Source organism: Rhinatrema bivittatum, chromosome 19 (assembly GCF_901001135.1).
Source record: "Rhinatrema bivittatum chromosome 19, aRhiBiv1.1, whole genome shotgun sequence".
NCBI classification, from domain to species: domain Eukaryota; kingdom Metazoa; phylum Chordata; class Amphibia; order Gymnophiona; family Rhinatrematidae; genus Rhinatrema; species Rhinatrema bivittatum.
In genome coordinates, this window is record NC_042633.1 from 30,260,165 (window position 1) to 30,275,723 (window position 15,559).

The following is a 15,559-nucleotide window of genomic DNA, read 5'->3' on the forward strand; positions in this document are numbered from 1 at the left end:
AGCTGAAGTGGCTGCCCCGTGGTGCCCCATGGAATCTGTGGGACTTTCCAACTGCAGGCAAGCGGAGGAGATCGGCATCGAAGATACAGCTGCTCCTTTAAGATAAAGTTTTCCTCTTCAGCTAGCGTCGGGAGGGGAGAGGCAACTTGGAGCTGCGTGGCTCGGGAGCCTCAGCTTTCCCACTTCCGAGATACGAGAATGGCCAACCAACACGGACTGCCCCCCCCCCCATAAAACCCCTACCGCCAATACATACATAAACCCCTCCCCCTCACGGCCCGGGCATACCGTGGGAGGTCCCTTCCAACCCCATTCTGTTGTCCGGTTCTAGATGGCCTCTTGAGGTTCCATCCTACCCCGACTTTTCATTAGTCTTAGGAAAATGAAGGTCCTAGAGGTTATGGGATGTTGCTGGGTGTTCAGATTTCTGCAGGTTCTCACAGGTTTGCTCTCACCTCCTTTTAGAGGTCAGGAAGACATTTTTTTTTAACCTGCGGAGCAAAATCAGTGGTGGTTTTATTTATTTATTTGATTAGTTGAGTTGTGTTGTTTTGGGTTGTGTGTGTGTTTTTTTGTTGTTGTTGTTTTAACCTCGTGCTGAATCAGCATTTTGGAGGCCAGCGTGAAGGTCAAAGCCTGTGAACCGAGCTTTGCTTTCAGCAAAGCTTTCTTTTGGTGGGGGAGAGTCCGGTCGGACCTGGGCTGTGCATCGTGGTGGCACAGTCCGTCCCCGGCACTCCGGTCCATCTGCGTGGTCTGGTATCTCTCACGGATGCCTTGGGGAGGGGGTTGGTGGAATCGCTAACTGGTGCCATTCTTTTGGTTTACCTCTGTTTCGTGCGTGGGCTTGTCGAACTGCAAGGCCATACACCAGATAATGGGGGGGGGGGGAGGTAAAACCAGGACTGGATTTCTTTCCCCTGGAACAAAGATGGAGCTGATTGTTTTCCTTCCCTTTGAAAGCCATTCAGTTTATCATTTCTTTTATCTTTTTTTGGACACCAGTGAAACCAGACCTTCTCTTCCGGATTAAGCAGGAGGAGGAGGAGGAAGAGACCTGTCCCTGGGACCCTCAGGAGCCAGAGGGACAAGAAGGGCTTCCTCAGCCCATGATAGGTGAGTCCTGCACCGGGGGAACATCCTGACCTTATCCCAGATCCTGCCCTGCCCCGCCACCCCCTCTGTGTATTGAAAGTACAAGCAAGCAAAAGGAAAAAAAACCATTGAAAATGCGGGACCCGCTGTAATAATTAAGGTGCAGACAGCACGGCCAAGACTGTTTCTACTCCGATTCGTTGTCCAGTTTTCCATTTCTCGAGCCATGCTTTATCGTATGTCTCCTGTCTCCGTGTCCTCTTGTGCCTAGAAAAACTGTGTTTCTACCTTATCAATCTGACTGTCTCCCCCTCCTAACCCAACAGGGCCTGGCTCGATGAACAAGACCAAGAAACGGCATTTGGAGGCCTGTATTGCAAAGCTGAAGTCTCAGGAGCTGCTGCCAGTGGTCAGGAGGGAGACTGAGGCTCGCCAGCCGGGCCCTGACATGATGGCAAGCTTTCCAAGCACCAGCGGAAGTCCAAGGGAAGGGGCAAGCACTACTTTGGGGGCAGGACTGAGGCGTCCACGGCCAGCCAGGGAGGATCCGGCTCTCCGGCGCGTCCTGCAGGGCAGCCGGCATTGCCTGCGGCGGAAGAGTCGCCCGCAGCCGGGCAGCGATTCCCGTCCAAGGCCCCCGGCGGAGACGGTCGGCGCGCGGAGAGACGGTTTCGTTGTGCCGAATGCGGGAAGAGCTTCAACAAGAGCTCCCACCTGAAGGCGCATCAGCGGATCCACACCGGGGAGAAACCCTACGTCTGCGCGGTGTGTGGCAGGGGCTTCAGCCAACGGGAGTCTCTCGGCGCCCACCAGCGGGTCCACACGGGGGAGAGACCCTACAAGTGCCCCGACTGCAAGAAGACCTTTGGCTACAAGGTTTCCCTGACCATCCACCAGCGGGTGCACACGGGGGAGAGGCCGTACAAGTGCTCCGAGTGTGAGAGAAGCTTCAGCAAGAGCTCCCACCTGAAGGTGCACCAGAGGACGCACACCGGGGAGAGACCCTTCGCCTGCGAGACATGCGGCCGCTGCTTCAGCCACAAGGAGTCCCTGAGGGTGCACCAGCGGCTGCACACGGGGGAGAAGCCGTACCACTGCACGGAATGCGACCGCAGCTTCAGCATCAAGTCCCACCTCATCCAGCACCGGCGGGTCCACACGGGGGAGAGACCGTACGAGTGCGGCGAGTGCGGGAAGCGCTTCAGCAAGAGCGCGCACCTCATCCAGCACCGGCGGACCCACACCGGAGAGAGGCCCTTCAAGTGCACCAAATGCGAGAAGTGCTACACCAAGAACGAGAACCTGAAGGCCCACCAGAAAACCCACGCGGGGCTGGAGAACGGGAGCCCCCTGGATGGGGAGAAGTCTCCCCCGGCCGAGCCGGCGTCCCGGGAGGGAGGGCGGCGCTTCCCCTGTGCCGAGTGCGGCCGGAGCTTCGCCCAGCGCTCCGACCTGGCCAAGCACCAGGTCATCCACACGGGGGAGAGGCCGTTCGAGTGCGGCGACTGCGGGAAGAGCTTCCGGCGGAAGGGGAACCTGCTGCAGCACCAGCGCATCCACCGGGGGGTGAGGCCTTACGCCTGCCGGGAGTGCGAGCGCAGCTTCAGCCAGAAGGGGGACCTCACGAAGCACCAGCGGGTGCACACGGGCGAGAGGCCGTACCCCTGCAGCGAGTGCGGCAAAAGCTTCAGCCACAGCTCCAACTTTACCAAGCATATGAGACTGCACATGAGGGACAGGATGCAGACTCTGTGACCTGTGCACGGGCTACCGGCACCACCCCCCACCCACCCTTTTGTTTACTCTGATCCCAGAAATGATTTCCAACGTCTGTTGGATCAAGTGGGAAGGGTGCGCTTTTTGGGAGGATCAGGACCAAGGTTCAGGGCAGAAAGGCAGCAGGTTCTCCAGGACTGACGAGTCTGGATTTCCTCTCCACTGTTGACCGCTGATGCCCGAACGCCAGCAGCAGATGCAAGGGACCGACTGCCCCCCCTCCCTTGCTCACAGCATGCGCTGGCTCGTGGGGGGGGGGGGGGGGAGCGGGGGAGGAGCGGACTCTAGTTTAGCCTCGGAGCGATGGAGACGGCGGCGGGGGGAAACCGAGCAGAGGCTCGGAGAGAATGCAGAAATCGGATTGGTCACCCTTTTCCGACGGAAGAAGGGAAACCTGAATCCGCGGTGTTGAATGCAGGGCATGTCCCGAGGGGTAGGGATAAGGCTTCCTGCCTCTCTCTCGCCCTTGCACATACAAAGAACATACAACGTTTAATATTAACGCAACTGCTTTAATCGTTTTCTAATCCCTTTGCTGCACCTCGCTCCTCATCTCCTGTTCATTAGTCCAAGATGTCACCCTGCACCTCCCCGGTTCTTCTTTCCCGCACTGAGATTTTGTAGTGATGTGAATGATCTGTAGAACAGCGGACACATGATACTGAACCAGATGAGCCGTTACGTGCCCTGGCACAAACACTAGGAAACCGCCACATGTATTCTTGGTTTCTGACATTGGCCATGACCTCACGGGACTGTCACGGCAGACCTCATGGTGGGGGCCCCCCCCCCAAGACCTCTGACCTCACAGTGCTGCCACGACAAGTTCCCCCAAGCTACTCATGCCACGATGCTGGCGTGGCAGCTCTCCCAGACTTGGGATGTCAGATCTGCCCTGGCAGACTCCCTGGCCTCTGACCACATCGTGCAAGACCTCCAGCCTCTGGCTTCATAGAGCTGCCCCTGCAGGCTCCTTGGCATATCGGATTGGTTAAAAGTTCTTTCGCCTGCAGTGAGTTACTGCAGAGTGGATTGAGCTGCCAACGCTCAGGATGTGGTCTCCTTAAAGCGGATTTTCCCTGATGCTTAGCATCTGCTGTGAAAGAACTAGGAAGAGCATATCCCTTACAGCAATGATGCACCCTCTAGCTCCAGATTCTTTTCTTAGTGCACAAGAACAGAACGGGGGCGAGAAACCCGGCCCAGCCTTACGGATCTGCTTTGTGTGTGTAAATAGTGACTTGTGGCCTGAACAGACGTGAGCTGGTGGTCGCAGAACAGATTTCTCTTGCTCGGTGCCTCTTTCCGGTGGAGGGAAGAGTCTGATAGCAGCCCAGACCCCATGCTGAGCTTCTGCTTCCATGCATCCCATGGGAACAGAGGCCAGATCTGAGCTGGAAGGCGCAGCCGAGAGCCCTCGCAAGGCATCTAAGCCGTAAGATTCATTTCCGTGTCCATAAAGCACAGTTTTAAGGAAGGGGAAGGGTGGGTTGCTTCCCTACCCTTGCTGTTGCTGTTCCGTTAGCCTTAAGACAAGTTCACACCTGACCCCTCCGGGCGTTGAGGAAGAGGCGCACAGCCCTGCCACGTCCAGCTGTGACGATTGCAAGGCGGTCCTGCTTTCCTGACGGCGTCAGCACCACCTTTCCCACCACCCCCCCCCCCCCCCCCCCCCCCCCCCCCCCCGGTCTGCTGCATTCTGGCAGGGCCTACGGCAGCAGCAGCCACCTGATCCCGCTTACCACCATGAGGCGGGATCCGGTCCTGATTTGCACACCTTGCAACTTAAAATCAAAAGCGGTGTGCAGTAAAACTCCCTAAAATACAATAAAATGGGGAAGGCAGCATCTCGGCCAAACATCCTAAAAGCAGAACGTAACATCAGGCTGTGCCAAAGCAACTGGAGCCAGCCGGTCAACGTACACTGCCCCCCCTACCGCCCGCTGCTGTGTAAATAACTCGGAAGACGTATCGGTGCGCCGGGGAGATGGATTTGTACGGCAGCCCTCGCCCTTGTCTGCCCCTCTGAACAGGAGAATGCCGACCTCGGACCCTGTTTGGTGCCTGGCGATAGCCCCACCCAGCTGCCTCAGGATAGCACGGCCTGCCCGCCCGCCCGCAGCGCTCTGGAGGGCAATCCGATGCACGCCGGGGCAAACTCTGAGCGGCCAGGGAACCCGTTTTGTAAACTTTTTTTGCTGGAAGTCTTGAGGGAGGGGTGCAGGGTGGAAAAGCTGCTGACAAGGCAGGTCCTCTTGGGGGAGGGCTGACCCTGTGGCCCCTCGGCTTCGTCTCCTTGCCGAAAAGTCAGCAGGCGGCTGGCCCCTATCATCTCGTATTGTGGGGAGACTTAGCGAACGTGTCTGATTTTTTAATATAGTCGGACATGAGTTAAGTCATAAAGCCACTGGATGGGAGACAGCCCAGGGTCTGGCTGAAGGGCCACCCCCCCTGTACGTCATTAGCCTGTTGGCGGGAGCTGTAGCCAGGTTTGGATTGTTTATTTTTGGGAGTCCGCGCCCCAGAGAGCTTAGTCTGGGGTGGGCAACTGAGGCAGTGGGAGTTGGAAGTGAGCAGGTGAGGCAGAAGCAGGTTTGGAAGCCAGGCCTCCCAGTTCCTGCTCTCTCACCCTGCCCCATTGGGGCCACCTGCCAGCTCCTGGCGGCTAGTGACCTCGCGGGCTCTTTTCAGCGAGTCCCATTGGCCAGCCCTCATTCCCATGCCTCTTTCTGCATTTTTCCCTCACGTCAGGTTTCGAGGATATGCGCGAGGCGGGAGCCGTTACTGGTATCGGAGGACGGCAGACGGACGAGACAAACGGAATACGACCCGTTGGCTTTATTTTTATTGCCTTGATGTTGGCCGAGGATCGTACATCACTCTCCTGGATTTAGGCTCACCACACGGCCTCCACTTCGGAGGGGAGGCTGGGCCAGGCCTGGCTTTACCCCCTTTGCCTCTGTGAAGTTGCAGGTTCTGTTTGGGGGGGGGGGAAATCAGGACTGGCTCGGCGTGGAGCCGCACGTCCCACCTTCCTTTTTGCGGGGGTCGGGCTAGGCCGGCTCCTGGGTTCCTAGCCCATGCCAAAGCTATGAGAGCGTGTTTTGGGGGGGGGGGGGGGTGATGCTAGGGACCCCTAAGACTTAATTCACACAAGCTGGGGCGAGTCTCCCTCGTTTGCCCACAAGTCCGAGCTGGAGAACCCAGAAACGGGGCCCAAGCTTCCAGCTCATTGTAACATGGGCTCTTCAGCTGGGCCCATTCCCTCACCAGAAGAAAAGGAGCAGCTGTTTCCCCGACCTTGCAGTCACAAATCATTGGACTTGCACTTCACTGTGTGCTTTGTTTTGCTAATTTGCATTTCAGGGTTCATATTTTTTGTTACAAACTGTACCTGTGGTAGGAACTTTGGAAGGGGTTTCGATTTCAAAAGAGCAAATCTTTCTGAAGGTTTTAGGATTTCTTTTGAAAATGTTTCTTGGTCACCTTAACTTATTCATGGTGTTAAATAAAAAGTGTCGACCTCGACTTTATGACTGGACACCATGTCCTGGCCTTATTTGCTGAAGGCTTGTTACCTTTAGAAGCAGTTGCACTTGGGTTAAGTCATTTGTGGAGCCTTGATTCCGGCTCTTTTGCCTCTGTGAGTTTAAACTGTAGATTGCACGCCCCCCCGTCCAGACTCAGTTGATGCATGAAGCCTTTTTCTTTTCCCTCACGGCCTTACTGATCTTCACCCCAGCACTGTCTCTCTCTTGTCTTGACTTTTGACTAGCTTGCAAGCACCACCGCACAGGGACTGTCCATTATTTATGTCTGTATAATGCTGTGTGCGCCTTGTAATGCGATGCAAATGCTCAATAATAATCATAGCAGTACTAATAGTCTGAGTGAGTGCTGCTTCGCTCAAGATGATTTTTCCCCATCTGTGGGGATGATTAAAATGGTATGGTTAGAATAATTTATAAACACAGCCAATCCAAAAATCTCCCCTTCCCATTTTATAATATTTAATAATGCATTGCTGCAGCCATGTTTCATGTTAGCAAACACTATAAAGTTGCAAGGCGTGTATATTAAAGATGAGAAATCTTATTCCAGCATTAACCATTTAAAAAAAAAAAAAAAATCAGAATGATTATTATCCAGGACATTCCATTATTTGAAAAATCCTAAAAGATTAATTTCACCTCTGTTTGAACCGTTTATAAAATAATCTTCTCTGCACAATTCAAGGTTCCACATTAGGCGTCACCATTCAGGAAAAGGTTTTGGGTGTCATCGTGGATACTACGTTGAAATCTTCTGCTCAATGTGTAGTAGCAGCCAAGAAAGCAAATAGAATGCTAGGGATTATCAGGAAAGGAATGGAGAATAAAACAGAGAATATCATAAATGCCTCTGTATCACTCCATGGTGCGACCTCATCTTGAGTATTGTGTGCAGTGCTGGTCATCACATCTCATGAAAGGTACAGAGAAGGGCGACCAAAATGATAAAGGGGGTGGAACGGCTCCCCAATGAGGAAAGGCTGAAGAGGCTAGTGCTGTTCATCTTGGAGAAGAGCTACAGCAAGAGGCATAGAGCAACAGCTAGATAAAGAGAGAGAGAAGAGGAAACAGAGAAAGAGACCAGCTTGGAGAAACAGCTTGAAAAAGAGAGGCCCACACGTAATAAAATGGAGCAAGAGAGGCCGAGCAAACAGCTACACTCTTGTTAGTAACTGCTATTCACCTGTAGAGCACTACTTGACTTACACAGCGCTGCACAAATACATATTATAGACAGTCCCTGCTCCGTAGAGCTTAAAGTCAGATCAGAAAGAGGCAGTCAAGGATTGTGGCCTATTCCTGGATTTTTGACACCCTAGCGCTGGGGGGAGGGGAGAAAAGGTCTGCCAAGTGTCACTCCATAGGAGGAGAGTCCCCACCCCAGTGCATGATGGAAGCTGTAGTCTTCATTTGGCCCTGAGAAAAGGCCATTATGCCCTGGCAGTTTAGTAAAGATAAACCAAGCTTCGTACTAACCAGACCTGTCAGCATAACTGCTTCATGAGCTATGGTACCCTGCTGAATTCTTACTGACAATATTGTACTGGGAATTTTAACTTGATAAGGAAATGTATTATGACACTCATACCTTTATTAAAGTATACTGCTCTTAAAAAAAAGAAAGAGCAAATACAAGGTTACCAAATAAAAAATGTAGACTGTGAGAGCTTTTTAGTGGACTAACATTCCTCTGGGGGAGGGATTCAGCCCAGGAGACTGCATCTCCCTGCTAAAGCAGGACTGGATCAGCCTGTCCCCAGGTGACATGCCGTCATCTGCTCCTCCTCCTCCCCCTCTTTTAGGTCTATTGAATCCATGTCAGGGTCGAGGGTAAGCCAGTCCTGGTTTGCTAACACAGCTAGCTTTCCCCTCCCCACAGGAGTGGGTGGGAAGCTACCTCTGGCAGTAAAATGCCAGCCAGAAACCCTCCACCAGCAGCACCAAAATGGGCCTTACGAGTAGGGTGATGTCCAGGCTCCCTGTGCCTCCAGGTCTGGTATTATCACCCCAACTCTTTCACCGCTGCATCTGTGAAAACAGGAACTGCAAGTCTCTGGCTGTAATGGCAGGCTGAACCCAGGCTTGCCTCAACTTCATCTTGGTTGTTTTTTCCTGGTGACTCCGCATTAGATTTCGAGCAGGCCAGCCTCTGGCTGGAAGGGATATGCCTGAGGAAGATGTGTGATAAATACCACTTGGAATTGTGGCACTCAGAGCAAGCCTTATCTCGATTAAAAAAAATTGAGCGTCGCTTCTGATTCTTATCCCAGTGAATGGTGGTGTTGCATGTAGGCCAGAAAGATTGAGGAGAGAAAAAATAGACGACAAACCAGCTACAGGCAAGACATTTTTATTGGGCTAATTCCATGCATTGGCGCAATGGTAAGTTTCTAATAAAAAGGGTACCGGGCCCGGTCCAGCAGCAGCCCCCACCTTCTGCTTATTCACAATGGGGAAAAGGAAGAAGGTTCCAGGTGGATGACCTGGCCGAGAACCACCACTGCAGTTGGCTTTCAGGAACTCTGCTGCCTTCCATTGTCCATCCAAAATGAGCTAGGGGTGGTGGTGCTGGGATGATAAGAGAACTGCTCAATGTGTTGGAGGGTGTCTGGAAGGATGATGGCCAGACAGGTCAATGATGTACCTAAGACTGGGGTGCCATCGTTTCGGGGCTTGAAACCACCAGGCAGAAGGTGGTGAACTATTCTGTTTGCTGGCCTGGAAAACCTGCTACCCACTGTTAAATACATTGATCTCAGAGAGCTTAAAAGGAGAAATTGATTAAAGCTATAGGCAGACATGTCACACAAGAGGTCATTTTAGAACAAGATGTCATGCTATGAAAATGGAAGGAGGTAAACTTGGGAGAAATTCTAGAAATTATTTCTTCAGGGAAAGGGTAGTAGGGTAGGTGGAAGGAGGCAAAAACAAATCCCAGGATTGGCACAAAGAATGCCCACTAATGGCGCAGTAAGGGGTAAAGCTTGGGACAGGCTTCAGCCTCCCTCCCCGTCCACCTCCGCCTAGAACCATCCCTGAGCCACTTCAAAAAAGGAATCAAAACATGGCTCTTTAGACAGGCATACCCCAACTCCTCTCAATCCTAATTTTGTCCTACGAACCACCTCAGCTCACACTCAGCCTTCATACCACCCCTCCCTGTTTCCTTCCCTTGCACTCCTAGCCCCCCTTTACCCCTCCCTCTCACCCCCTAGCAACCCCTCCCTCAAAGTACCCGTGCCTTACTGTACCCCTCTTCACTCTACCCCACCCGCCCCTCTCCCCCTGCTCCCTCCCTCCTTTCTCCCCCCCCCACTAGCTTTTAACTATACATATGTGCACTTGCCTCCTCTTACTGTAAATAAGCCCTCATATGCTAATTTCTCAAGTGTACATGCCTCGCTTAATTTGTTTATAAGTTCTTTTGCATATTTAACCCTAACTTGAATGCAAAAAGTTGTAATTCTGCTGTTGACTCTCTTCCTTTGTATTTTGCATATTGCCCAGTTAGCCCCTCCCTTGTTCATTGTAATTTCCCTTCTCAGTTACTTGTAAACCGACATGATGTGTCCTACGAATGCCGGTATAAAAAAAAGTGTTAAATAAACAGGCACAGAAGATCCTCAGTGGAGCATGGGGTAAAGCCTGGGACAGGCAGAAAGGGTCTTCAGTGGTGGAGGAGGGAGGGGTAAAGCCAGGAATTGGCACAGAGGATCCTCAGTGGAGAAGCCAGGGGTAAAGCCTGGGACAGGCAGGGTCCTCAGTGGTAGGGAAGCAAACGTTAAGGCACATTGTATCACTAATTATGAAGAAATGAGGGGAAATCCAGCAATCAAGTGGATTCTGTGGCATACTGAATAGACGGGGTGGGCTTAATGGTCCTTATCTACCCTCAGATTCTGCAGTGGGAAACGGGCCTCTGTGGGTATGCAGTTCTGTGAAAGAGGAAGATATTAGATTATTTGTTTGGCAAGACTTATAGTCTGCAATTTCCAATATAATTGTTCAATGCGGATTACAAAAAACCCCATACATAACTTTCAATTCAATAAACCAAACAGCATCTTAGAACAATTAAAAACATGGCTTTCACAATACTATAAAATTCTTCAAATAAATACAACAAAAAGATGAGCTCGAAGTCTGATCCCATCCAGGAAAGAGATCTAAGTGTCATAGTGGACAATACATTGAAATAGTCGGCTCAGCGGGCTGTGGTGGTCAGTACGGCAACTTCTTATGTTCTAAGTAAAAGCCTGTACAATAGAAGTGCCTTTGTGGTTTTTTCCTAAAGGGAATAGAGCCTCATTCTTCCTGCAGCTCCTGGGGCAGTTCGTTCCACAAAGCGGGGACAGCAATGGAATAGGGACCTCCATCTCGTCTTGTGCAATCTGTAATCATGCCACGAAGAGACAGAGAGATCCTTGCGGCAGATTGGAAGGCGTGCTTAGGACTATGATACGATGCTAAAAGGGGTAATAAGATTCTCACAGGACAGCAGGATATGGGTGACATCACAGGATGGAGCCCAATCACGGAACACTTCTGTCAAAGTTTCCAGAACTTTGACTGGACCCTACTACCTGTAGCTTTTTAACAAGACTGAAAGGGGACCCCCTGCTGGATGCAGGGTTGGTGCCATGCTGGGCATGCCCAGTAGGTGCCAGTCAAACACTTCTGGAAACTTTGACAGAAGTGTTCCGTGATTGGGCTCCATCCTGTGATGTCACCCATATGTGAGGACTACCATCCTGCTTGTCCTGTGAGAACACCTGGTACAGGTAAGCAACATTTGCTATAGAGTTTTACGTAGCAAAATTAGAATTTTGTACTGTATTCCTTATGAAATAGGTAACCCATGCAGTTCCTTTACATAAAGCGCAATTCTTTCAGTTCACTTTGCTCCAGGCGCTAACTGGCCCTCAGGCCACAGCATTCCGTGCTAATTGGAGTACTTGCAACGATTTTTCAGGTAAGACCAAGTAAAGAGAATTACAGTACTCTAACCCCCGAAAGAATATGCACCTGGACTATAGTTTTAAAATCATTCGTAGCAATATATTTCGTCTATAGCAGACGAATCACCTTTAGTTTATAAAACAGCTGCCTTAGCAACAGAACTAAGCTGCATCTTCAAAGCAAGCTTAGTATCCAGATAAATGTCCAGATTACAGACTTCTGAGATGTAATCTTTATCTTATTATCCTGAAAAGAGAAATCTGGAATGTTAAATGGGCGATAATTTGAAAAATCAGAAGCTGGTAAAGAAGGATTTTTCTTTACAGGACATATTACATATTTTAGAGTTGCAGGTACGTAACCTTTGCGAATGGAAAGGTTAATTAGTTTGATCGGGTAATTAAAAAAAAAAAAAAAAAAAAGTGAGGTAAATTTTTCAAAACCCAAAATAGACAGGGATCTAAGGCGGTGGTCCTCGAGGCACACCTACCAGTCAGGATTTCAGGACATCCACAAGAAATATGCATGAGATAGAGTTGCAGGCACTGCCTCCACTGTGTGTGAATCTCTTTCATGCATATTCCATGTGGATATCCTGAAACCCACCTGGCTAGGTGTGCCCCAAGAACTGGGTTCAGAGCCCCTGATCTAACAGAAATCATTCCCTAGGTTAATTTAAGGAAACCTGTATCTGAAGAGGGAAAAGCAGGATTTCCTAGCTTTATCCAAAGCATTCCTGTACTGTTTTAGTAGTAGTAGTAGATAAATATTGATCCTTATCACCAAGCTGTTTTGAATGACTCTACAATCCTTCACATTTTTGTACCATTTTCCTCTGCAAATTCAAATCATCTGAAAAACAACTGAACTGGCTTAGGTTTGCTAGGCTGTCAACTTCAGCCAGCGGCCAGATTCCCTCCCACTATATTTTCAGGTTCTTGGGTTGGAAGTGTTTGAAAAGTTTTCATATCCACCCCTCTCGGCCTTACTGGATGCTGTTTGGATTCAAACAGCATCCGAGGGCCCTGACTTTCACGGTCTGGGAAACTGATGAGCACGAGGGTAACCTGCACAGTGCGGCAGACACTGGCATAAGCTTGCTGGGCAGACTGGGTGGATCATTTGGTGCTTTTCTGCCATCATTTCTGTGTTTCTATGTCACTGCTTTCTTTCCTAGTAGGGCGAGCTGTGAAAGCTCACCCACTACAGCATTAAAGATCAATCATTTTATGAGCAGAACAAGGCATGATAACTGGAGGTACTTTATCAAGATCTCGAACAGTTATTTGACCAGATGAATGTGGTGAACACACGGAGCCGACTGTGCCAATCCCAGTGCAGACAAGGAATTAGGAAACATGTTGGTACTCAGGATACTGAGGTTGTAACATAGGAAAACGCTCCATTAAATAAGATGCCCACATGCTTTTAACATAGTAACGATGGCAGATAAAGACCAAAATGGTCCATCCAGTCTTCCCAGCAAGTTTTTTTTTTTGTTTTAATATATGCCTACAGGCACTCATATTCGCTAGCACAGATTACTGTAACACACTTTTTCTGGGATTACCATATTCAACCATTAGACCACTACAAATCCTACAAAACTCTGCTGCCAGAATACTTACTGGTAAAACCAAAAGAGATCACATCACTCAAACACTTGCCGAATTACACTGGCTGCCAATAGAACAAAGAGTACAATATAAAACACTCTGCACGATTCACAAATTAATCAACGAAGAAAAAGCAGACTGGTTAAAGACAGCACTACATTTACATGTCCCCCAGAGAAATCTCAGATCAGCCAATAAAGCCCTTTTAACCATCCCTTCAGTCAAGACAGCTAGACTGGCCCAAGTAAGAGAAAGAGCACTATCCTTAGCCGGGCCAACACTATGGCACACACTGCCAATCGAAACAAGATTACAGAGAGATTTAAAACTCTTCAAAAAAAGTTTAAAAACTTGGCTTTTCAAAAAAGCATTTTACAGTGAGAACGGAGAATAAGAAATATAAACGAACAGGCAAATGAACTTCCACACAGAGCACAAAGTCACCAGATGCATTTTTGCATATTTTATTATTTTCCCCTACTTAGCTACTAAGAATATAGAAATCCAGTATAAAGTACAATAATTGTATGGTTACCCCCGTAACCATATAAATGGACAAGATCCTTGTCACCTATCATTTAATTTTATTAGTAAAACGTGTAACCGAAATGTTATTGGCACTTTGTTAAGAGATTTTTTACCCAATCATGAATGTATGTGCCTCCCTGTAAACCGTTGTGATGGTGCATGACTAAACGACGGTATAGAAAAGTTTTTAAAATAAATAAATAATGCATTTTTTTAAAGAGTATTAACAACTACCGCTCCGTGCAGGATACCCCCAAGCCTTCTGTTAAGGGTATTAGCAACTACCACTCCATGCAGGATACTCCCAAGCCTTCTGTTAAAGGCAATAGTAACTGCAGCTCCATGCAGGATACTCCCAAGCCTTCTGTTAAAGGCAAAGGTAACTGCCGCTCCATGCAGGATACCCCCCAAGCCTTCTGTTAAAGGCAATAGTAACTGCAGCTCCATGCAGGATACTCCCAAGCCTTCTGTTAAAGGCAATAGTAACTGCAGCTCCATGCAGGATACTCCCAAGCCTTCTGTTAAAGGCAATAGTAACTGCAGCTCCATGCAGGATACTCCCAAGCCTTCTGTTAAAGGCAGTAGTAACTGCAGCTCCATGCAGGATACCCCCCAAGCCTTCTGTTAAAGGCAGTAGTAACTGCAGCTCCATGCAGGATACTCCCAAGCCTTCTGTTAAAGGCAATAGTAACTGCAGCTCCATGCAGGATACTCCCAAGCCTTCTGTTAAAGGCAATAGTAACTGCAGCTCCATGCAGGATACTCCCAAGCCTTCTGTTAAAGGCAGTAGTAACTGCAGCTCCATGCAGGATACTCCCAAGCCTTCTGTTAAAGGCAATAGTAACTGCAGCTCCATGCAGGATACTCCCAAGCCTTCTGTTAAAGGCAATAGTAACTGCAGCTCCATGCAGGATACTCCCAAGCCTTCTGTTAAAGGCAGTAGTAACTGCAGCTCCATGCAGGATACCCCCCAATCCTTCTGTTAAAGGCAATAGTAACTGCAGCTCCATGCAGGATACCCCCAAGCCTTCTGTTAAGGGCAATAGTAACTGTAGCTCCATGCAGGATACCCCCAAGCCTTCTGTTAAGGGCAATAGTAACTGCAGCTCCATGCAGGATACCCCCAAGCCTTCTGTTAAGGGCAATAGTAACTGCAGCTCCATGCAGGATACCCCCCAATCCTTCTGTTAAGGGTAATAGTAACTGCAGCTCCATGCAGGATACCCCCAAGCCTTCTGTTAAGGGTAATAGTAACTGCAGCTCCATGCAGGATACCCCCAAGCCTTCTGTTAAGGGCAGTAGTAACTGCAGCTCCATGCAGGATACCCCCCAATCCTTCTGTTAAGGGCAGTAGTAACTGCAGCTCCATGCAGGATACCCCCCAATCCTTCTGTTAAGGGCAGTAGTAACTGCAGCTCCATGCAGGATACCCCCCAATCCTTCTGTTAAGGGCAGTAGTAACTGCAGCTCCATGCAGGATACCCCCCCAATCCTTCTGTTAAGGGCAGTAGTAACTGCCACTCCATGCAGGATACCCCCCAATCCTTCTGTTAAGGGCAATAGTAACTGCAGCTCCATGCAGGATACCCCCCAAGCCTTCTGTTAAGGGTAATAGTAACTGCCGCTCCATGCAGGATACCCCCCAATCCTTCTGTTAAGGGCAGTAGTAACTGCCACTCCATGCAGGATACCCCCCAATCCTTCTGTTAAGGGCAGTAGTAACTGCAGCTCCATGCAGGATACCCCCCAATCCTTCTGTTAAGGGCAGTAGTAACTGCCACTCCATGCAGGATACCCCCCCAATCCTTCTGTTAAGGGCAATAGTAACTGCAGCTCCATGCAGGATACCCCCCAATCCTTCTGTTAAGGGCAATAGTAACTGCAGCTCCATGCAGGATACCCCCAAGCCTTTTGTTAAGGGTAATAGTAACTGCCGCTCCATGTAGGATACCCCCAAGCAGAAATGGAAACTTTAGGTGTGATAGAAAAGTTATCCTATTTCTTCATTTCCATTATCCTATTAGTTAATCTATT

The 15,559-nt window shown here is 49.6% G+C and overlaps 1 protein-coding gene across 1 annotated transcript; it reads left to right on the top strand.

Moving 5' to 3' along the window:
* Window positions 1-1,542: 1,542 nt before the first annotated feature.
* LOC115080316 (zinc finger protein 2-like) lies at window positions 1,543-6,412 on the top strand (the record flags this gene model as incomplete). Its single annotated transcript, XM_029584467.1, has 1 exon — window positions 1,543-6,412. A coding segment is annotated over one exon (1,308 nt), but the record flags the coding sequence as incomplete, so codon positions are not given.
* Between the last annotated feature and the right edge of the window lie 9,147 nt (window positions 6,413-15,559).